This window comes from Camelus dromedarius, chromosome 5 (assembly GCF_036321535.1).
Source record: "Camelus dromedarius isolate mCamDro1 chromosome 5, mCamDro1.pat, whole genome shotgun sequence".
NCBI lineage: Eukaryota > Metazoa > Chordata > Mammalia > Artiodactyla > Camelidae > Camelus > Camelus dromedarius.
The window spans coordinates 31540155-31562259 of record NC_087440.1 but is presented as its reverse complement, the minus strand read 5'-3'; the positions used below and the strand labels follow the sequence as shown (position 1 = coordinate 31562259).

At 55.0% G+C, this 22105-nt stretch overlaps 2 protein-coding genes across 8 annotated transcripts in view; both read left to right on the top strand.

The window, feature by feature from the left end:
- The window catches only part of ACIN1 (apoptotic chromatin condensation inducer 1), a 29924-nt gene extending 19985 nt beyond the window's left edge, over window positions 1-9939 (top strand). For 4 of the 7 annotated variants that reach the window (XM_064485820.1, XM_010989434.3, XM_031452691.2 and 1 more), the window contains 11 exons: window positions 711-852; window positions 4266-4308; window positions 5213-5346; window positions 5443-5595; window positions 6074-6215; window positions 6567-6712; window positions 7097-7204; window positions 7345-7452; window positions 7678-8002; window positions 8110-8210; window positions 9007-9939. In XM_064485820.1, the coding sequence (XP_064341890.1) occupies window positions 711-852; window positions 4266-4308; window positions 5213-5346; window positions 5443-5595; window positions 6074-6215; window positions 6567-6712; window positions 7097-7204; window positions 7345-7452; window positions 7678-8002; window positions 8110-8210; window positions 9007-9333 (1729 nt within the window). In that variant the 3' untranslated portion in view covers window positions 9334-9939. The remainder of the gene's footprint in view (window positions 1-710; window positions 853-4265; window positions 4309-5212; window positions 5347-5442; window positions 5596-6073; window positions 6216-6566; window positions 6713-7096; window positions 7205-7344; window positions 7453-7677; window positions 8003-8109; window positions 8211-9006) is intronic. The other 3 variants (XM_064485823.1, XM_064485821.1, XM_064485822.1) reach the window with 3 other exon arrangements.
- Window positions 9940-10894: 955 nt separating this feature from the next.
- CDH24 (cadherin 24) lies at window positions 10895-20970 on the top strand. The gene is made up of 13 exons (XM_010989432.3): window positions 10895-11009; window positions 12568-12872; window positions 13055-13349; window positions 13543-13662; window positions 13737-13904; window positions 14078-14265; window positions 14603-14856; window positions 15822-15958; window positions 18292-18413; window positions 18493-18604; window positions 18824-19072; window positions 19570-20572; window positions 20658-20970. The coding sequence occupies exons 2-12, from the start codon at window positions 12672-12674 to the stop codon at window positions 20067-20069; spliced, it is 2346 nt and encodes a 781-aa protein (XP_010987734.3). The 5' UTR covers window positions 10895-11009; window positions 12568-12671; the 3' UTR covers window positions 20070-20572; window positions 20658-20970.
- The last annotated feature ends 1135 nt before the right edge of the window (window positions 20971-22105 follow it).

The window sequence follows — 22105 nt, the reverse complement described above, 5'->3', positions numbered from 1 at the left end:
CTACACCTCTGAGCAGGTAAAAGTGGCCTGGTTCTTCTCTGAGCTTTCATACTCTGTCTGCAGTTTGAGTTTTTCCTTTTGGATTAGAGAGGGTCCTTGTTGAAGCTTGAACCCTCACCAGCCTTATTCTCCCTGCAGCCCCCACCCCCATCATTTCTCCATTCCTGGTGTCTCCAGGTCCTGTGGGTCAGTAGGCTTTTACTTATTAAGCAGTTGAATAAACACAAGGTTGGGATCATTTGCCACAGCCCTGGCTGTTCTTTCTCATCTTTTCAAGGAATCGGGTTTCCTTCATGCAATTTGGTTAAGTAAGGGGGCCTGTGCCCAAGGGATAGGGAAGCCACGGGGTTGTGGGCAAATCACATCACTTCTGAGGGACTGTTTTCATAGAGGGGTTTTTCTCTTCATATAAGGGCACTCTGGTGAATTACCTAAGAATAATTGGAGTCTGGACCCCACACATCACAGCTTTATCTCATCTGGGCAGTGGATGGATGTGGTTGTGGTGATCTGTGCTTTTTTCCCAAGGAAAATGGTTTCCTGCTTTTCCTGTGGGGGGAGGTCTCTAGTCTCATCTGAAAAGCAGCCCTCTCAACCCCACCCAGGTGATGAGGCATGCGGGTTTCCTTGACCCAAAACCTAACATCTTGCTCTCTCTTCCCCTTGGTTCTTTCCTGCCCTTCCCTCCCAACCTCTCCCCATACTGACAGTGAGGAGAAGGAGGAAGTGACCATGGACACAAGTGAAAACAGACCTGAAAATGAGGTTCCAGAGCCCCCCATGCCTATTGCAGACCAAGTCAGCAATGATGACCGCCCAGAGGGCAGTGCCGAGGATGAGGAGAAGAAAGAGGTAAATATCCAAGCCACCTGCTGGGGTGGGTGGGCAGGAGTGGACATAGGGGAAAGAGTAGACCACTCTGGTGACCCCTCTTACACAGTGGGATAGCTTAAAGAAGGGGCTAGGTGAAGACTTGGATCAGTATAGGGCCATGGGAGAATTCGCTGGTTTAGCAAGGGAGACCCCTTGTGATGGGGACAGGGCTCATTCGTTCCCCTTTCCTGGTTTGGGAAGTAATGCAGTCCAGACTCTTGAAAGTTTTGTAACCGCCAGGAAAGTCAAGTTAATGGCCCTTTATCTAAGACCCAGGCTCAGCTTTCCCTGCTACCTTCTTTAGCTTTTCCCTGTGGTAACCCCTCTAGCTTTCCCTCCTTTTTAAAAGCCTGTTGGAGCTCTGCGCCATCTAGTGGGCCTTGGTGGTTCTCAGCTGACCACCATGCTGAGGAATTTTTGTCCCTCATCTGCCCCCCAGTGGTCTCATTGCAGAGATGTAGCTGCTTAGAAGCTAGCCCCTGGGGTGATCCCAACGGTCCCTTCCCCGTTTCTGTAACCTCTCTACTTTTCTGGCATATATATTATCTTGTGTCCTGCACCCAATTCAGGGGGTTCCCCCCATCAGAGCCAGCGAAGTCTTCTTGGCTCTTAAAGTAATTAGAGAATTAGCTGGGTTTGGGAGTAGGGTAAGAGGGTGGGAGGGACCGTTGTGTGTGTAGCCTTTCTTTGGTGTGTGTTGCGGGGGGTGGGGGCCGGTGAAAGTGATTTGATGTGCAGAATATTATTTATTACAAGGTCCTTCTTCCCCGTAAAACTTTGTCCAAGTACCTCATGTACGGTAATCCGCCCGTAAAATATAACCCTGCCCAACTGGCCAATCGCTGATGCCGCCTCTTCCTCTGGACCCACCCGCTGCTACTGAGCTGCCCAGTCAGAGCCGAGTCTGCTATCCAGGTGTCTTGGCCAGAGGGGGGCATGTGTATGGGATCCTGTGATGGGCCCTCCTTTGCCTCCCTGCCTTGCTTACATCAGGGGGCCGAGAAGAGCACTGTTCTGGAGAGACTTGTATTGAGAAAACAAAAAGCATTTGGAAAGGGGTGGACTTGCATCATCTCCCTCTTTGGGACACCCCAAGAAGAGCTTGTGTCACTGCTGGGGCGCCTGCCCACATGCCCTTACCCTTTTGAGGACTGTGGGTTGCCTTGTTTGCTACAGACTGTTGGGATCCCCATCTAGGTCACCAAGACCTCCTAAAGAATCAATGTTTGTGATCACAGTGCCATGCTGTAAAATACCGAGTGGGGCTCTCGGCTTAAGCTGTGACGACTAGGAACCCTGCAGAGAAGTCTAGGGTCTGAGCCCAGGGATTTAATGCTGATGACAGCCCAGCCATGTCTCACCACTTGCTCATCAGATGGACTTTCCTTTGGTCCCTGTTGTCCATGGTGAAGGGCAGCATGTTGGTTGCTCCAACTTCTCCTCCATCCCTGGAGGCAGGGGCTCATCCATCCACCTGACTGGAACCACTGTCTCAGCTGGAGTCCCTGAGGAGATGCCACACACCACTCTCAGAAGAACAGTATTCTGACCTTGCTGCTGAATGTGTGCCAGGTCCTGGGGCTATCCATCTACTGCCCCCAGGCTGCCTTCAACAGAGGTTCCATGATCCCACTCGGTGAGAGGACCCCCTCCCCAGTTACAGGCAGAGGAGAAAGGGACTCTGGAGTCATCACCTGGATTCCAAGTATTGGGTGGTGGTATTGCTGCAGCTTGCCACTGGTGGACATAGGGTCCTGCCTGCCTCCCACGATAAAAGGCCAGGACCACTACTGCTGCTCACGGGCCATCTCATCAGGGACTGCAAGATGATGCCCCTGCAGGGCTGGGACTGATGTCTCTGCCCCTTTTCCCCCTGTACCCCTCGCTGAGCCTGGCCACCGCCAGTGAACTGTCTTGACATCATGGAAACTGGGCAGCGTCCCCCCACACGTTTCCCTCCCGCCCCCCCTGCGCCCCTGGGAGGACTCTGGCAGTGCCGTGCTGACCACCACGCCGTGCGCCCACCTTTTTTGCCAACCCAACCCCCCACCAATTGCACAGCGCCTAGCAGGGAGGGCTCATTCTGATTGGACCGGCGGTTGACTAGATACAGTACACAGTGAGGTGCGATTGGCTGAACTGAAGATCCCAGGTGTGAGATGGTACCTGGAACATTTGTCATATTCCTAGTTTATTTTCCTCTTTATTTTCTTCTTCCTCTTTTTTAATCTTTTATTTTTTTTCTTTCTTTTTTTTTTCTGATTTCTTTATTGGATTTATTTATTTATTTGGTTCATGTTTTTCCTGTTTTAATTAAGACTTTTTTTTTTCTCACTAACTTACCCATCAAGAGCGGCCCGGCTAGGGTTCAGGCTGGCCCTTAACGGAGACCAAGGAGACTTGGTTAGACGACACAAACGGGGCTGGGGGTTGGATGGGGAAAAGGGATTTCATCAAGAGGGTCCTGCCCTACCCTTTAGAAGGGTGGTAGGTCTTAGTTTTTCCAGAAATAAGCACTTAAATCTGAAAATGCTCTATTCCCCTTTCGCTTTCTCTTCCTCTTTTTGCTCTGTCCACAGTCTTCCTCCCACTGAGTGTTTGGGGCAGAAACTTGCTCAAAAGCAAATTTGGCAGTTTCTGGTCCTTGGCAGAGCCCCTAAGGCATAAGCCCTGTTTGGAGAAAAAACAGTGAGGCTCTGCTAGTGCTCCGTACAGTGGTTGGAAATCTGAAACTCTCCCTGGTGACAGTGTGCCCTGCATAAAAACCTGTCTTTACCAAAGACACTTTTAAATTCTTTCTGCTGGCGCTTGGCTCAGGAGGCTCATCTCCACTGAGTCTGGTGCTGTCCTTTTCCACGGTGTGGTGGGGGTCCAGGCAGTCTTAACAGTCTGCTCTCCAAGCCACTGTCAGTGGATGTCAGGCTGGACACTGAGAAAAGGAGGGGGGTTACCTTATTTAAGTTGCCATCCCAAAGTTGGTTTTCCTTGTTTCCTCGTGTTTTCCTCGAGTTAGCAAGGAAGACCTCAGCAGGGTAGATGACCCAGTTCTGGGGACAGCTTGTTGGAAGAGGGCATGAGCAAGGCCTTTAAAAGGCTGGACGCTGCTGAATTCCTCTTCCAGCTTATTTCTGGTTAAGCTAATACATAGGTGTGGTATGGACTAGATGACTTTTCCCTGCTGTGATGTTTGGTTTTATTTTTTTCTCTAACTTGCATTGATTCTGCTTCGTTTTTGCCGTTTGCCGCTTCTGTTTTGGTCTCTGTCTGTCTCTGTGTCTTTCTCTCTGTGTCTTTGGAGCCTGTGCTAAGACTGCCCCATCTAACCTCCTTCCCCCCTCTCTGTGGGGTGTGTCTCTTTCTCTTTTTTTTCCCCCCTTTTCTTCTCTATACAGAGCTCGCTGCCCAAATCATTCAAGAGGAAGATCTCCGTTGTCTGTAAGTCTAGCCCCATATCCCTGATAAAAGTCCAGAATACCATAAAAATCAGAGTTCATAGAGAAATAGATTCCCATTCTCTCTCAATGGCATTCATGGGTCACCCCCCCCTGCCATCCCACCACTTCCACCCAGCATATATACATCTTTTTGGCATGTGTAGGGTTCCATTTTGAAATTCAGAACTTTATAGACAATCTTGTCATTTTTCCCCAGTCACATTTCTTTCTTAACTCTAATGAGATGCACTGTGAGATGTCTCACCATTTCTTATCTAGTCTTCCCTGCTTTTCTTTCAGATATCTGAACCCTCAGAACCAGGAGTGGGTTTTTGAGGGATTCCTATAAAATGCTCACCAGTTTGTGCTTTATTCTAAGAGAGCATCTGAGAAAATGAGAGTGCCCACACCTCAAACAGTAACATTTTTAACATTTTCCCAGTGAGAAACTCTAAGCTGACAAAGATGTAATAAATCTTTATGACTTAAAATATCAGTCTGTAGTGTGAAAATTAACCTAAAGTGTGACTAGTCACACCATGATCTAAAATCAACTTTACTTAGATTTTAATATCCCATAGTCTTGTTTTTCTCATTCCCATGTTGTCTTCAGTCTGTCCTCCCAGTACTTTAGATTTTCTGCCACTCAGAGTTTAAACTGCTCACCAGCCTAGTTACCTCCCCCATGTTGCCTTCAGAGATCAGTAGTTTTCATCTATCAGGAAGTGGCTCTAGGCCTTTTATTGTTTACTCTGAAGCATGATTTCCCCAGTCCCCAAATGTGATTTCCTTAGGTTAACCTTTTACTAAAGTTCTAGTCTCGAAGGCTATCTATGGGTATTGTGGTGTGAACCAGCAGAGGACCTGAGATCATCTAACTGTGGGGTCCTATTTCTTGGGGACAGCAGCAACCAAGGGGGTGCCAGCTGGAAACAGTGACACAGAGGGGGGCCAGCCTGGTCGGAAGCGGCGTTGGGGAGCCAGCACAGCCACCACACAGAAGAAACCTTCCATCAGTATCACCACCGAATCACTCAAGGTGAGGTGGGAGGGGCTGGGGAAGGGAGGATGAGGTACATGAGGTGGGAGTAGACATGGGCCCAGTGTAACGGGGTGGGGGGTATCTGTGTCCCAGAGCCTCATCCCCGACATCAAACCCCTGGCGGGGCAGGAGGCTGTTGTGGATCTTCATGCTGACGACTCCCGAATCTCTGAGGATGAGACAGAGCGTAATGGTGACGATGGGACCCATGACAAGGGGCTGAAAATATGCCGGACTGTCACTCAGGTAAGCCTCCTGCACCCCAGTGTTAGGAGAGGGGGCCATGGGTGCAGAGCAGGCAACTGAGTGAGGAGCTAAGGCAGAGTCCTAGAAAGGAAATCTCCCATCTGTGCTGAGGGTTGGGTTAATTGGCCCTTGCAGGAGTCAGCTGACTACCAGTTGTAACCTTTTGCCTGTAATAAAGGTTTTATTAGAATACAGCAACACCAGTTCATTTTCTCTCATCTGTGACCACTTAAGTGCTATAGTCAGAGTTGAATAGTTGCAACTTTATGATCACAAAGCCTGCAGTGTTTAATATCTTGCCTTATTCAGAAAAAAAATTGCCAACTCCTGCTTTAGTTTTCCTCATGGCAGACTTAGAGGCATTAACAATCCCAGGATCTGGTGGAGGTGACGCTAATGATGAAATCTCCCCGCAAGGAATCCAGAGGCTGTGCCAGTTTGGTGTTTAAGAATTCCTCCGTTATCTGATACCTTACAGGTGGTACCTGCCGAGGGCCAGGAGAACGGGCAGAGGGAAGAGGAGGAAGAAGAGAAGGAGCCTGAAGCAGAAGCCCCTGTACCTCCCCAGGTCTCTGTAGAGGTGGCCTTGCCCCCACCTGTGGAGCATGAAGTAAAGAAAGGTGGGTGCAGCATTGTGAGTGAAATATCGGGCGGCTCCCTGAATTCCCAGAGCACTTCATTTGGACCTGTTTTAAAGCATTTAATGTTTTCTGCCTTCTGTTCTAGTATTTTACACATCTGTCTTATCTTCTCCTCCTAGTTATCAAGCTACTTGAGGGCTAGGTTGGAATCTGTTTAATCTTTGCGTCTCCATAATGAGGAGATCAGCCTGGACAGTCCCTTGCACAGTGTAGGTGCTCAGCACATTTAGATGGAAGAGTGACTACTGGTAGGGGATTAAAAGTTCTGCTGGAGGTGAGAGAGCCAGCATTGAGCCCTGCTGAAAACCATTCATGTGCTCTATTTGATAGTGACTTTAGGAGATACCTTAACTCGACGTTCCATTAGCCAGCAGAAGTCTGGAGTTTCCATTACGATTGATGACCCAGTCCGGACTGCTCAGGTGCCCTCCCCACCCCGGGGCAAGATCAGTAACATCGTCCACATCTCCAACTTGGTAAGTCATTGTTTCCCACAGTGCAGCTTGGCTCAGAGTCTGAGCTTCAGACTCAGGTTTCTTAGGTTCAACTCCTAGAACTGCCAGTTACTCACTAATTGACTCCGAGTGAGTTACTTAACCTCATGACCCGTCTCCTCATCTGAAAAATGGGGAGAAAAAAGTATCACCCTGCAGGGTTGTCTTGCAGAGGGCCTGGCCCATGATGTCACAGTCAGTGTAACTGCTCTTCTCACATTCGTGCTAGAGGGTTCCTGACCTCTCTGGCCTTGCCCAAACTTTGAAGCTATACTCCTGTCGCAGTGGTGTGGGAATCTTCGAACTGGTTCTAAGAGTATTGTTCTTGCCTTCTTCAAGATCCTGAAATTCCATTTTCATTGGCAGGTTCGTCCCTTCACTTTAGGCCAACTGAAGGAATTGTTGGGGCGTACAGGAACTCTGGTGGAAGAGGCTTTCTGGATCGACAAGATCAAATCTCACTGCTTTGTAACGGTGAGGGGAAGGAGCTGATTCTCTAGGTCATGGCCTGTATTTCCTTTTGTGACCAATGTGGGCAGGTTTGAGGGTGTTGTGGCAAGTGGGAGGGATTGAAGGCCTGTTGTGACCCTCTGCCTCCTCCCTTCCTCCATTAGTATTCAACAGTAGAGGAAGCAGTTGCCACCCGCACAGCTCTACATGGGGTCAAATGGCCCCAGTCCAATCCCAAATTCCTTTGTGCTGACTATGCTGAGCAAGATGAGGTAAGAAACCAAGGGAAGGGGGTGGAGGGCAGAGGAGGCTATCATCTGCTAGGTTCCAGCTGAGATCCTGGCCAAGCCTGTCGTCACTGAGATTCCTTCTCCCTCCCCTTTGGTTCCTTTAGTTGAACCATGGGACTCCAAAATCTGTTCACTGGTACCTGGGCTCCTTCAGTGGGAGTGATGTCATCTCCATCCTGACTGTCCTTGTCCCTCCTCTACCTGCAGCTGGATTATCACCGAGGCCTCTTGGTGGACCGTCCCTCTGAAACAAAGACAGAGGAGCAGGGAGTACCACGGCCGCTGCACCCCCCGCCCCCGCCCCCAGCCCAGCCACCACAGCACCCCAGGGCAGAGCAGCGGGAGCAGGAGCGGGCGGTGCGGGAACAGTGGGCAGAGCGGGAGCGGGAAATGGAGCGGCGGGAGCGAACTCGATCAGAGCGTGAATGGGATCGGGACAAAGTTCGAGAAGGGCCCCGTTCCCGTTCACGGTCCCGTGACCGCCGCCGCAAGGAACGTGCAAAGTCTAAAGAAAAGAAGAGTGAGAAGAAAGGTACTTATTTAGCTTGCGGGGGGAGGGTGCATACCCACTAGAAGGTGGGAAAGGGACCCAAATGGGATGGGACACAGGGTCTTATGACTCACTTTCTTCCACCTCAGAAAAAGCTCAGGAGGAACCACCTGCCAAGCTGCTGGACGACCTTTTCCGTAAGACCAAGGCAGCTCCCTGCATCTATTGGCTCCCACTAACTGACAGCCAGGTGAGTGCCTGCCTTCCTGCCCTGCTCAGAGCTGCATCAAGACTTGGGGGCCGAGCAGGGGGAGAGTCATGTGACTAGAGTGTGAGTAGGCCCAGGTATTGGTTTAGGATAGTAAGGAAGAAATTAAGCATCACAAAAGAGGCAGCTTTAAGGCCCAGTTAGTTGAGGACACCACAGAGGAGCCAGACCCAAGAAGGTGGAGGTAGACACAGAAATCAGAACTGTGTGTGTGTGTCTCAGGAATCTGGCTGTGCCAACCGTGCTTCACAGAAATTGACTTTAGTTAGCTGAGAAATCTTGTGTTTTCTAAACTCATTCATTTTTCTGCCCTTTTTTTTTTTTTTTTTTTTTAAAATTTTGTGGGGGAAGTAGTTAGGCCTGTTTATTTTTAATGGATGTTCTGGGCATTGAACCCAGGACATCACATGTATGCTAAGCATGGGCTCTACCACTGAGCTATATACTCTTCTCCCCTCTGCTCTTAGGTTTCTTTGTTATGGACCTTTTGGGAATTTTTGGCTTATGCTATTCAACTAAAGAGAAGAGAGATTTTTGTTCACATTTAAGTAGCTCGGGAAATACCAGAGGTCAGGCAGGGATGGTGCCACTACCTGTCGTGGGCATAAAAGGAGAAAACTGGGAGGGCTTGGGGCTCTGAGACAAGGATGGATGTGATTGCTGAGACCCTCCTCCCCCTTTTCTGCATAACAGCAAAGCTGACAGTGACCCCAAGCTAGGGTATAGGAGACCAGGTGGGGCTGAGATGCCTGTTCTCTGCCTTCCCTGCCTGATGCAGATTGTTCAGAAGGAGGCCGAGCGGGCTGAACGGGCCAAGGAGCGGGAGAAGCGGCGAAAGGAGCAGGAAGAGGAAGAGCAGAAGGAACGGGAGAAGGAGGCCGAGCGGGAACGGACCAGACAGCTGGAGCGGGAGAAGCGGCGAGAGCACAGCCGAGAGAGGGACAGGGAGAGAGAGAGGGACAGGGAGCGGGACAGGGGGGATAGAGATCGGGAGAGGGAGAGGGACCGGGAACGAGGCAGGGAGAGGGACCGCAGAGACACCAAGCGCCACAGCAGGAGCCGGAGTCGGAGCACGCCGGTGCGGGACCGGGGTGGGCGCCGCTAGCTGGGGAAACACTAGGGAGAGCTGCAGGCATCTGCCACCCTGCCCCAGGGGGGTTCAAGGCCACAGAGGGATAGGTACAATCTCCATCACCCTGGAACCAGGGGTCTTTAACACCATTTGCCCAGTGCTGAAGTATGGCTGCCACCTGTCCCCACATACCAAATGGAGCAGTGGCCATCTCGCCCCCACCGCCGTAATCTATCTCTTGAGACCTAGCCCTCTCCTCCGTCTCATTTCCCATTAAGTCTGTGAGAGGGAAGAGCTAGGTTAGGGAGAGAGGTGGTTGGCCCAGAGGTGGGGAGCAACCTGGAGCCCCAAACCTCTCTCATTTTCCTCCATCCTGCTCACCACCTCCTTTGGTACTCGCACCCTCTTCTTGGGAACAGCCGGGGCCAGGACTGGGTCACCTATGAGCTGAATCAGCATCTCCTCCTGAGTCCCAGGGCCCCTGCAGTTCCCAGTCTCTTCTGTCCTGCAGCCCCTGCCTCCTGCCCACCGGTTCAACTTTATATCCACCTTTTCCTTTTGTTCAATTTTTATTTTTATTTTTTTTATTATTAAATGATGTGGTCTATGGAAAATAATAAAAATCTGACTTAGTTTTAACTAGTGTGTGAGTGGCTTTCCTTGCGCAGGGCCTGGGTGAGAGCCAAATTTTGAGGAGGTGGCAGCGTTGCTTGCATTCCATACACTTAGGCAGGCTGCTTCCTGGAGCAGAGGCTTCCCGCCCTCCATCCCTGCCTGGGCTCTAACCACACCGCACCTGTGGATCCTCCTCACGAGAATAGAGGGAAAGACCCCCTGGGAAGAGGAAGTTCCGTTTCAGGGCTCCCGGTCCTGTACTAGAGGCATTTGGTCACCTGCTTGCCACCTTCAAGGTGCCTCCCACAACTGCCACCAGGGGGCGGCAGGCGCTCGCTCAGTAGGCTCCTGTAAATGAGCTTCCCCAAAAGGCTCCGCTCCTCACCTCGGCGCCCTCCCGCCGATGTGCCTCGGTCCCTGACCTGTTCCCTGGGCCCAGCCTGTGGACTCCCTGGATCAAGCTGCCTTGTTTAAGCGCCCCCAGCAGGCCCGCCACCCTGCTCTGCACGGGCTCCCAGAACGGGGCCGCCTCACAGCCGGGGTACACAGCAGCCCTCAAGGCCGGTCCGGGAGCGCGGAGCCGGGCCTCCGCAGTGGGCTCCTGAGTCCCCACCTCACGGCGCGCTCGCCTTTCGCCCCGCTGTGGGGGGCGTGCGGGTGCGCCCTCCCCGCCGGCTCTTCGGAAACGGCCTGGCGCCGTGGCCCGGACGCCCTCCCGCCCGGGTGCCCCTCCGGGCGCTGCGGGCCCGGCCCGGGAGGGGCTCCGCATCTGTATGCGCCCGGCGGCCCGGCAGCGCCGAGGGGGCGGGCACCAGGCACCGCCCCCGCCCCCGCCGCGCGGCCCGGACTGGCCGGGGAGGGTCGGAGGCTGGGCTCTCCTCTCCCGCGCGGCGCGGAGCCGCCTCGCTCCTCCGCAGGCGGAGCCTCCTTCCCCCGCCCCCTCCGTCTCGCTCCCTTGTTCTCGCCGGGGCCGCTCAGACCTGCAGCGGAGCCGCGGCGCCCGCTCCGATCGGCTCGGGGCTGCGCCCCCGGGACCCGGCGACGGGGGCGGGCGGGGGCGCTCCCCGCCGGGCTGGGCCCCTCGGCACTGCCAGGTAAGGGCGCCCGCCCTGGAGCCCGCGGTCGGGGATCCGCGGAGGGGCAGCAGGGGGGCCCGCAGCCTGCGGGTGTCTTCCGAGCGGTGCGCTCCGCGTCTGGGAGCCCACTGCCGGCTCCCTTCTCCCGCGCTCTATCGCTTTCCCTTCTTCCCTCGCACCTCTCTTCCTCTTTTCCCCATTTTCCTCTCCCTCGATTTTTCTTCACCCTGCCTTCTCTCCGCCTGTTTGCCTTCTCTGCCCCTTCCTGCTTGTCTCCCAACCCTTTTTCCTCTCTCTTGCCCTGTCTTTTCTCATCTCCTCTTCCTCTTTGCCGTTTTCTTCCTTTACCTTTCTCTCCTTTTCTGTCTTTTCCTTTGCCCGCTCGCCTTGCCTTCCTCGGTTCCTTCCCTCTCCTCACCTCCTGTTTCCCACTCCTCTATCCCTTTCCTTCTCCTCGTCCCGCCTCCCTCTCTGGTCCCCGGCTTCCCTCCGGCTTCCCTCTTACATCGGGAAGGAAAAGACTGTCAGGTGTGTGTCTGCTCTGGAGGAGGAGGGGCGCAGCCACAGCCACCTGAGGGGTCCCCTCTAGGAGGAGAGGGAGGAGACAGCGGTGGGAAGAGTCCTCTCTCTAGCTTCCTTCCTGCAGCCCCTCCTGGCTGCTCCCTCTCCCAGAATGAAGTTCCGCGCCGGGGCGGCCTGCTCTGACCCTTGCAGCCGAAGCAGCCCATTTCTGCCCATGACACATACCGCAAGTCCCCCTGCCAGCCTCCCACCCATTCCCAAGCTTGATACCTGTGACTCCTCTCTGCCTTTCAGACTTCTGCGCTGCCTCTTTTGATTTCTTTCCTCCTTTCTCTTGCTGCCATTCTGTCTCTGTCTCAGCGGACAGTCCCTGAGTCTTGGTCTCACTCTCAATCACATTGTGTCTCTGGCCTATGGGTCTGCCTCTGCTCCCCCTCCCCAGTCTCCTGGCTTCTACTGCCCCTCTTTTTTCAGCTCTGCCTCCCCCCCCCCCCCATTCTGCCTCATGAGCCCAATCCCCCTTCAAGGACTTCAGCTAGCAGTGTTCTGGGGGCAGGTTCTGGAGAGGCGGGGTTCCCCGTGGAGGAGGGACTTTCTCAGGCTCTCAGCCCTGTCTTAGGCTGCACTCCTTGTCATCCCATCCTGACCCTAGTCACCCTGAGACCACACCTCCATGAATCCCAACCCCTGGATTTTAAGTTCCTTTCCCTGGTAGCCCCCATCTCCTCCAGCCCCAGCTGTATGCCCACCCTGGGAGGAAGGGGCCAGATTTGGGGTTCCAAGCCCTCCCATTATCCCCTCTCTTATTTTCTTTCCAAGCTTCTCTACTCAGAGTTGACTAGCCAGAGATTTATCAGCTTGGAGGGCTGGAGGTGAATACAGGCAGGGCCTGGGTGGAGGGAAAGCTCAGACTGTCTGCTCTCTGTCTTAGTCTGGGTTCTGGGCAGTGGGGTGTCTGGTTCCTTGGAGGTCTGGTCTTCAACATCTAACTTTGGGGGAGGGTGGCCATTAAGGGTTTCCTTGATTTGATCCTGAACAGCTACCTGTCCTACAGGTGTGGATCCATGGGGTAACCACAACGCATCTGCCTCTCTGCCCCAGCCAGCTCATGCCTCAGCCTCTGGGGTCAGTAAACAGAGCCCGGGCTGGAGCCCAAACATGTGGGGCCTGGTGAGGCTCCTGCTGGCCTGGTTGGGTGGCTGGGGCTGCATGGGGCGCCTGGCAGCCCCAGCCCGGGCTTGGGCAGGGTCCCGGGGGGCCCCAGGACCAGCACTGCTTCGGACCCGAAGGAGCTGGGTGTGGAATCAGTTCTTTGTCATTGAGGAATATGCTGGACCAGAGCCTGTCCTTATTGGCAAGGTAAGGATCAACCCTTCCCGTGTCTACCCTGACTCTCAAGGCCCTGCGCTCCAGCTTCATCACTTCTGCAATGACCTTGGTCCCTCAGGACTCCCAGCACTCCACCCAGTCCTAGACTTAGACTCCTTACCTTTCTGTCCCTGTGCTTGGAACCCGCTGCCATCTTCCCCTGACCCTTACAGCTGCACTCGGATGTGGACAGGGGCGAGGGCCGCACCAAGTACCTGCTGACCGGAGAGGGAGCAGGCACCGTGTTTGTGATTGACGAGGCCACAGGCAATATCCATGTCACCAAGAGCCTGGACCGGGAAGAGAAGGCACAGTATGTGCTACTGGCCCAAGCCGTAGACCGAGCCTCGAACCGACCCCTGGAGCCCCCATCAGAGTTCATCATCAAGGTGCAAGACATCAATGACAATCCTCCCATCTTTCCCCTCGGGCCCTACCACGCCACAGTGCCCGAGATGTCCAACGTTGGTGAGTACCCCAAGTCTGGATGCTCCAGATCCCATCTCCTAGCTTGCCGTCACCTCTCTTCCCCCCACTGCTTTCTGCCTCAGAACCTACCTCCTTCAATTCAGCCCCATTTACATCTGGGTCCCCCTCATCTGCTGTTCTTCCCCACTCGACTCTGCCCCTTGCTGAGTGGGGTGCCGGGAATCCCCCACAGGGACATCAGTGATCCAGGTGACCGCCCACGATGCCGATGACCCCAGCTATGGGAACAGCGCCAAGCTGGTGTACACCGTGCTGGATGGACTGCCTTTCTTCTCTGTGGACCCCCAGACTGGTGAGAATAGAGCCCAGGAGCCGAGTGGGGCAGCCGTGGGAACAGGCACCCCCTGACCCATCCTCTCTCCCTAGGAGTGGTGCGGACCGCCATCCCCAACATGGACCGTGAGACACAGGAGGAGTTCTTGGTGGTGATTCAGGCCAAGGACATGGGCGGCCACATGGGGGGGCTGTCGGGCAGCACTACAGTGACGGTCACCCTCAGCGATGTCAACGACAACCCCCCCAAGTTCCCTCAGAGTAAGGGGCCAGTGCTGCTGCCTAAGCCATCTTTTGACCACCCCATCCCTACAGCCTCAGGAGAAGGCTGCCCTCCCCACCCCTCCCCCAGCCAGGCCTGGGAGAAGGAGGAGCTGGGGGAGGGAGGAGAGCTGAGGACCTCTCTAAGAACGTCTCTCTCCATCCACCCCAAGGCCTGTACCAGTTCTCCGTGGTGGAGACCGCTGGGCCGGGCACCCTGGTGGGCCGGCTGCGGGCCCAGGACCCAGACCTGGGGGACAACGCCCTCATGGCCTACAGCATCCTGGACGGGGAGGGGTCCGAGGCCTTCAGCATCAGCACAGACTCCCAGGGTCGAGATGGGCTCCTCACTGTCCGCAAGGTTAGCCTCCTGTCTGCTAATGCTGCAGACCCACTCATACCATGTGCTACAAGACATGCTTCTAACTGGTCTAGAACAGACCTGGATCCATGTGTTGGAGCTTAGAGGTCATGGTCATCTCCTCATCTTTCAGATGAGGGCCTGGGGCCCAGGACAGGGGAGTGACTGGCTCAGGACTTTGCATAGAGCAAATCTGTGATGGAGCTGGGGGCAGACCTAGAGTTCTGACCGAGTAATCTGTACCCGCTCCCCACCTCAACCACCAAAGTCACTGCCCCTCTGGTGCCCACCCCCCTGGTTTCTACATGCCTCAGTCACTCCATCTCCCTCACTTTAGCCCCTAGACTTCGAGACCCGTCGCTCCTACTCCTTCCGTGTGGAGGCCACCAACACACTCATCGACCCAGCCTACCTACGGCGAGGGCCCTTCAAGGATGTGGCCTCCGTGAGCGTGACTGTGCAGGACGCCCCAGAGCCCCCTGCCTTCACCCAGGCTGCCTACCACCTGACAGTATCTGAGAACAAGGCTCCCGGGACCCTGGTGGGCCAGGTGTCAGCTGCTGACCTGGACTCCCCTGCCAGCCCAATCAGGTGAGCTGAGGTGTGGGCGGGGGCAGGGCCAGGCCTCCAGGAAAGGGCCCAGCAGGAGGCTATTCCCACCCAAGGATGTACCCCTTTTACTGCAAATCACACTCCCCTCCTAGCAGGGGTCTCCCCTCCTGCAGGCCTGTGGGCCAGGGGAGGGTTGGAGGACCTGGCTAACCATTGAGGGATTCTCCACCCTTCTCTCTGGGTGGATGATAGTTGCACCTCCCAGTGGCAGTGAGTGGAATCTCATCTGATGAGTGCAGTGGATTAATTGATGGCTATAGTTATTGATCATGCCCTCAATACTTCACATTTTACCCGCTTGATAACATTTCATTCTTGCAACAGCCTGTGTAGTAGTCTTTATCATTACCATTTGATTCAGAGGCTGTGCCCTGAGAGACTGAGCAACTCTCCCAAGGTCGCACAGTCAGTACGTAGGAACACTTGGATTCAAATCCCGACTTGTCAGCGTCTTCTTGACCACTCTTTCCACCTCCCCCACCAGCATCCCTGTCACAGCACTGAGGGAAGTGCTGGTGTTGTTCCCATCTCATAGTTGAGGAAACAGGCTAAAAGATTTACCCAAGGTCACACAGCTGGTCTGGGACAGGGCAGGGCTAGAACTCAGGTCCCTGATCCCCAGAACAGAGCCCAGAAGTCCAAAAGACAGGCAGTGTTTACCTTGCGTCCACCTCTTTCTGTCTTTCTCCCCGCACCTCCATGAAACCCAGTCTCTTGGGTGTCAGGTGTTTAATGTTGATGACTCCTCAGGAATATTTGTCTCTTGAGGGGATGCTAATGTGAATTATAGCCCTGCATTTGTAGGGCAGACACTGCCCAGTGAGCTCGGGTCCTCTGCCCAGATGAGCCATGAGGCCCAGCAAGGCAAACAGAAGGGAGGGAGGGGTAGCCGTGAGCGCAGGCCCTGCCCCAGAGCAGCCCCAAGCCAGGGTCCATCTCCCCAGATACTCCATCGTCCCTCACTCGGACCCAGAGCGCTGCTTCTCCATCGAGCCTGAAGACGGCACCATCCGCACCGCAGCGCCCCTGGACCGTGAGGCTCGTGTCTGGCACAACCTCACAGTGCTGGCCACAGAGCTCGGTGAGGAGTCCTGGGCCCTCAGGGGGTGGGGAGAAGGCAGCAGCCTCTGGGCAGAGGGACCATCCCTGAGTATGGGGGTGGGGAAGGGCATTAGTGCCATGTACCCTCACCAGTGGACAGCCAGTGGGTCCCCAGCCTGGACCACCACCCCCAGGCAGGCAGGCCTCCTGATCCCCTGGGCTGGCCTGGGCACAGTGGGTCCTCCTGAGCATTTCCCCTCACCTGAAATTTGCTCCCAGACCTGACTTTCCCCAACCCAGAAAGAAACCTAACCTCAAATAGCTCCCAGTCCCTAATGAACCCCACCCTACACCTTGGGAGACCCTGCCTTGCCTTCTCTCTGCTTTAGGCTGAATGGGGTGGCAGGACAGGGCTGGGCCCCTCTCCTGGGAGCTGACTGGGGGGCCCCAGCAGCCTCTCCCAGGGAAGCCCTGCTGGGAGCTCTCAAGGGAGGGGAGAGGGACCAGCCGGGCCTGCTGCCCAGCAGTCACCAGTCACCAGCAGTGTGGTTCAGCTGCTTCTGGGCAGCAGTGGCCCTTAGAGGCAGGGAGATCTCCCTCCCTTCTGTGAACCTCCCCTACCACCCCTGCTCACAGCCCAGGGTCTCCTACATTTACTATCTGTGTCCCGCCCATGGCAGCTGTCACTGTGTGCATACATATTTTTGTATGTCAGTGGAGAGCTATACATGTATGTACATGTGGGTGTGTACATGCATGTGTGTGATTCCATGTGTGTGAAAAATACATACACATGTACCTGTGAGTATATATCTATAACTGGATATATATATGTATATAGTTGAGTGCTTAGAATTATATTATTTGTGTATATGTGTAAATGGATGTGTACAGTGATAGGTACAAGTAACTGTATACAGACAGTTTTGTGTATGTGAGTGTTCGTGGATGGATGATAATAATCTACTACTTATTGTGTACCAGACACTGTTCTAAGTGTCAAATAGAGATTAATTCATTTAATCATCACCACAACTTTATGAGGGAGGTACGAGTATTTCCCCATTTTAAAAGGAAGGAACTCAGGCAAAGACAAGTTAAGTAACTTCCCAAGGTCACACAGACATTAAGTGGTGAGGCCATCAGTCCCAGTCAGGCTGCAGAGTCTGAGCTGCTGTCTCCTCCACCACACTGCCTCTCATATGTGTTGAACTGCATGTGGGTAGGTTTATGTTTATGTCCATATAGCTGTGCGTTACGTGGCAGTGCATGTGAGTCTGTTCGTGTGAAGGTCCCTGTGTGTGTATATGTGTATATACAGTGTTTGTGGCTCCCTCTGTGTGTGTGTGTGTGTGTGTGTGTGTGTGTGTGTGTGTGTGTGTGTTCCCCTCACTGTCTTCTCACCTGCCAAATCCTGCTCCCCTCCCCTGCAAGCCCTGATATCAACTAGCAGGCCCTGGGCCCTTACTGCAGCAAGGGAATGGACTCCAGCCCTGTCCTGTCTCAGGGTATCCCAGACCCTTTAGCCAGGCAGCCCACTCCTCAGCCCCTTCCCCAGAGTCAGCCATCTCTCCCCTGATTTGGGGGAAAGACTAAAGGAACCCAGAGGCTTAGCCTAGGAGAGATAAGCACCAGGGTGGGCAGGGATACACACTTCCCATTCCCTCTTGGATGTCCTTGGCAGTGAGGAGCAAGGCAGGGTAATGGTGAAGAGCCACTCGATGATGAGGGGGCCTGTGTCTGACTGTGGTGCCCAGGCTGGCCCAACTCTGCACCTGAGTATCACGCAGTTCCTCCCTCCCCAAGGTCAACTCTAAGTGATAACTCATTGCTACCCCACAGCCTCCCAGACCTCTCATGGGACACGTGTGTGTGTCTGTGTGTGTATGTCCATCCTACTGAGTGAAAATGCATTCTCTGGGTCCTGGGGGGTGGTGATACTGCATTCACTGTATATATCACACATCTACTTCATGTATGTTGCATTTGTTTTAAATGCTGAGTGTACATCAAATATGGTATGGATGTGTTTGTATCTTTCATGGCTATTGTCTGCGTGCATCCAGTATGCATCCTCAGTCTACCTTTCACTTATGGTGCGTGTGCCCTGCATGTGGGTTATTACAGATGTACACTCCTGTTGAATATATATGGTGATTTGCACATATCTTGGGTACCGCATGGTTGTTGTATGCATTTGTTCCATTCATTTCACACCACTGTTTGCTACTTGCATATTGCACGCATACCTCATGTGTGGCACTTGCATGCTGTGTGCTGCATGTGGCACCCATGCCAACATACCACATATGTGGTGTGTAACTGCGTTGTGTGTGCTCATGCGGGGTGTATGTGTTCATGTTCTGGCTTCAGACAGCTCCGCACAGGCCTCCCGGGTGCAGGTGGCCATCCAGACCCTGGATGAGAATGACAACGCTCCCCAGCTGGCTGAGCCCTACGACACCTTTGTGTGTGATTCTGCAGCCCCCGGCCAGGTGAGCTGCTGAGGCAGAGGGCTTGGGGCCTCAAGACCTCCAGCTGCCCACTCCCTACAAGGCCTCTCCTTCCCTTCAGCTGATTCAGGTCATCCGGGCTCTGGACAGAGATGAAGTTGGCAACAGTAGTCGTGTTTCCCTTCAAGGTCCTCTGGGCCCTGATGCCAACTTTACTATCAGGGACAACCGAGGTGGGTGGCCTTCTGCAACCATGCTCATGCCTGCCTCCCCCGTCCTCTCCTCCTCCAGCACCCCCAGCCCTGCCCACCTACCTGGGCCTTCCACGCAACAGAACATAGATGTGGATTTGCTCTTGGCAAAACTTCCCCATGGCAAGCCGTCTCCCTGGGCTGCACCAACCCTACTGGAAGGTGTCCCAGGAGATGCCCCAACACCTTCGTCTCCCACAGATGGCTCTGCCAGCCTCCTGCTGCCCTCTCGCCCCGCTCCACCCCGCCAGGCCCCCTACCTGGTTCCCATAGAGCTGTGGGACTGGGGGCAGCCGGCACTGAGCAGCACTGCCACAGTGACTGTCAGCGTGTGCCGCTGCCGACCCGATGGCTCCGTGGCATCCTGCCGGCCCGAGGCTCAGCTCTCACCCACCGGGCTCAGCACCGGGGCCCTGCTTGCCATCATCACCTGTGTGGGCACCCTGCTTGGTGAGTCAGGCCACAGCGGGACTTAGATGTGGGGTCTAGGCCTGCAGAGGGTGTGGAGAGGAGCCAGGACCCTGGACATAGGGAAATCCACCCTAGGTATTGAAGGAACCCTCATGCTTGGATTTCCCTTGCCTGATGCATCCGAGAGAAAAGCTCTGGCCTCATATCCCTGACCCTCCGATCTGTAACGATAATAACGAACCATAAAAGCTGTTTATTGAGCCCTGACTCTGGTTCATTTCATCCTCTCAACAATTCTAAGGGGTAAATACGTTTCTCCTATTTTCCACCCAAGCAATCTAACGACTAAAGAGGTTCAGAGAAGTTAAGCAACTTTATATAGTCACACAGCAAGTATAGGGTTGAAGTCAGGATTCAAAGGAGGTTTGCCAGATGTCAAATCTAGGGCTTCCCACCCCTAGACCTTTCTATCTGGAACCGGGCCCCCCGGTTCCGCGCCCTGCCGGCTCACCGACCAGTGGGCGCCTCTCCCTCAGCTTTGGTGGTGCTCTTCGTGGCCCTGCGGCGCCAGAAGCAGGAAGCGCTGATGGTGCTGGAAGAGGAGGACGTGCGAGAGAACATCATCACCTACGACGACGAGGGCGGCGGCGAGGAGGACACGGAGGCCTTCGACATCAGTGCCCTGCAGAACCCCGACGGGGCGGCCCCGCCGGCGCCCGGGCCGGCCACGCGCCGCGACGTGCTACCCTGGGCCCGGGCGCCGCGCCAGCCTCGGCCTCCCGGCCCCGCCGACGTGGCGCAGCTGCTGGCGCTGCGGCTGCGCGAGGCGGACGACGACCCCAGCGTGCCGCCCTACGACTCGGTGCAGGTGTACGGCTACGAGGGCCGCGGCTCCTCCTGCGGCTCCCTCAGCTCCCTGGGCTCCGGCAGCGAGATCGGCGGCGCCCCGGGCCCCGCTGAGCCGCTGGACGACTGGGGGCCGCTCTTCCGCACCCTGGCCGAGCTGTACGGGGCCAAGGAGCCCCCAGCCCCCTGAGAGCCGGCCTGGCCCTGCCCGCGGCCGCACAGGCCCTCTGAGTGAGCCCCCGGGGTCCAGGCAGGCAGCAGCAGCCCAGGGGCCCCCAGGCCTCTCCCATCCCCGTGCCTCCCCTCCCCACTTCCCAGGGCAACCTCCTCCTTACTGCCCTCCTCCTGAGTCGTCTGTTTGTCTCTCTCCAGGGATCTCTGTCTCTGTCTCTGTCTCTGCTGCTCTCTCTGTCTGGGTCTGGGTTGTGTGGCTCCGACTCTGAATCTCTGTTCTCTCACTGTGATTCCACTTTCTGTGGGTCTGTTTTTGTCTCCCCCATTCTAAATCTGTCACACACGGCTCTCTCTGTCTCCCTTGCCCACACACGTGCTCTGTCTCTCCTGCCCACATCTGCCCACATTCTCTGTGGGTCCCTGTGACTGGCTTTTTGTTTTTTCCGTTGTCCATCCCAAAAGCAAGAGAAACTTCCAGCCACTGCTGCCCACCCTCCTGCAGGGGATGTTCTGCCCCAGGTCAGTGCCACTAGATGACGTAGGGGTGGGGGGAAAAGCCCTCCCCTACTTGCTGCTTCTGACTCGGTCTCTCCTGTCTTTACAGACCTGCCCGCATGGTTCCATCCATCACTCATGGCCTCATCCTGGCTCCACTGGCCTCCAGCAGAGAGAGGGAGCCAGCCCACCTCCCAGAGCGAGAGCTCCAGCCCTGCAACGTGGCCGCCTCCCTGGAGCTCTGCCCAGCTGTCAGCCAGCCCTGGGCATCCCAGCTCTGGGCATTGTCTTGTGTGCTTCCCAGGCCCCAGGGGGAGGGGTGGGGAAGGAAAGAGGGAGGCAGCTGGGGAAGGGGAAAGAGGGAGGAAGGGGAGGGGCCTCCATCTCTAATTTCATAATAAACAAACACTTTATTTTGTAAAGCTGGAGCCCTGCTTTCTTTCCTGCACTGAGGTGTCCGTGCAGAGCTTCCCTGTGCCAAAGGGCTGGAGGAGAAGCCTAAGCCCATCCCCTCCGGCTCATTTTCCTTTCTCCTTTGGAGGACAGTCGGCTTCAAGTCCCTTTAATTGAGGAGGGTTTGGGTTGATTCCATTCAGGGACTAAGGAGATAATGACTGTACCCCCAACTCCCACCACCTCTGGATTCTCTATTGGTCTTAAACTGTCCAAGGAAATTAAGATGTGGGGATTGGCCAGAGGGGAGGGTGGAGGGGAGAAGTGTGGGCAGAGGTACTGAAAAAGGAAGAGATAAAAAAGACTAAGAAAAGAGGGACAAGTTCCAGAGTAGGAAAAAATATGGGTGGGGGACAGCAGAGGGGGCAATTCAGTGCCTTCTGGAGCCTGTGGTGCCAACCAAGGGGCAGATGGGCCAGGGTGAGGTGGCACCGTCACAGTGCATTTGGGCCTGCTGCCCCCGCCTTTAATTCTCCCCAGTCTATGGTCTTAACTCTTCATGGAGCACAAAGGAGGAGACAGAGGGCCAGGGTGGTGGGCTGTTTGCTGTTTGAGGGGCTAAATCAAAGTCAACCAGGGTGGGAACCCAGAGGGCCACTAGCATCTCTCACTGTGTATTCCTGGCCCACAGAAGGGGTCCACCCAGCAACCAGCATTAGCACCCAGACCTCCTGACTCCAGGCAGGGCTCCTGGGGACGCAAGTAGATGGGTCAGGACAGGTCCTTGTGACCTTCCCCTCCAAGTGGGTGGGGCTGGCCATCGGGGAAGTCTGCTCCAACGGGAAGATGCCTTCTCGTGCCTTCCACACCTGCTTGATTAGGGTAACCAGGCAGTGGGAGAACAAGGACCTTGCTCTGATGACGGAAGGCCTGTGCGAGAGCCTTGAGGGAGAGGAATGAGGGAGATGATTAGGAGGCAGCACCCCAAGCAGATGTCAGAGGGACAGGTCTTCCTTTGCAGGACAGGATGGGCCAGATCTCTGCCCCTTTGGTCTCACCCTGATGTCTGCATCAAACCTTCAGGAATAAGTGGAGAAAAGGAGGGACTGACTCATGGGCCGCCCCTGGGTAGGGAGGGGTGCATTGGAGTGGGATGTAGGCCTT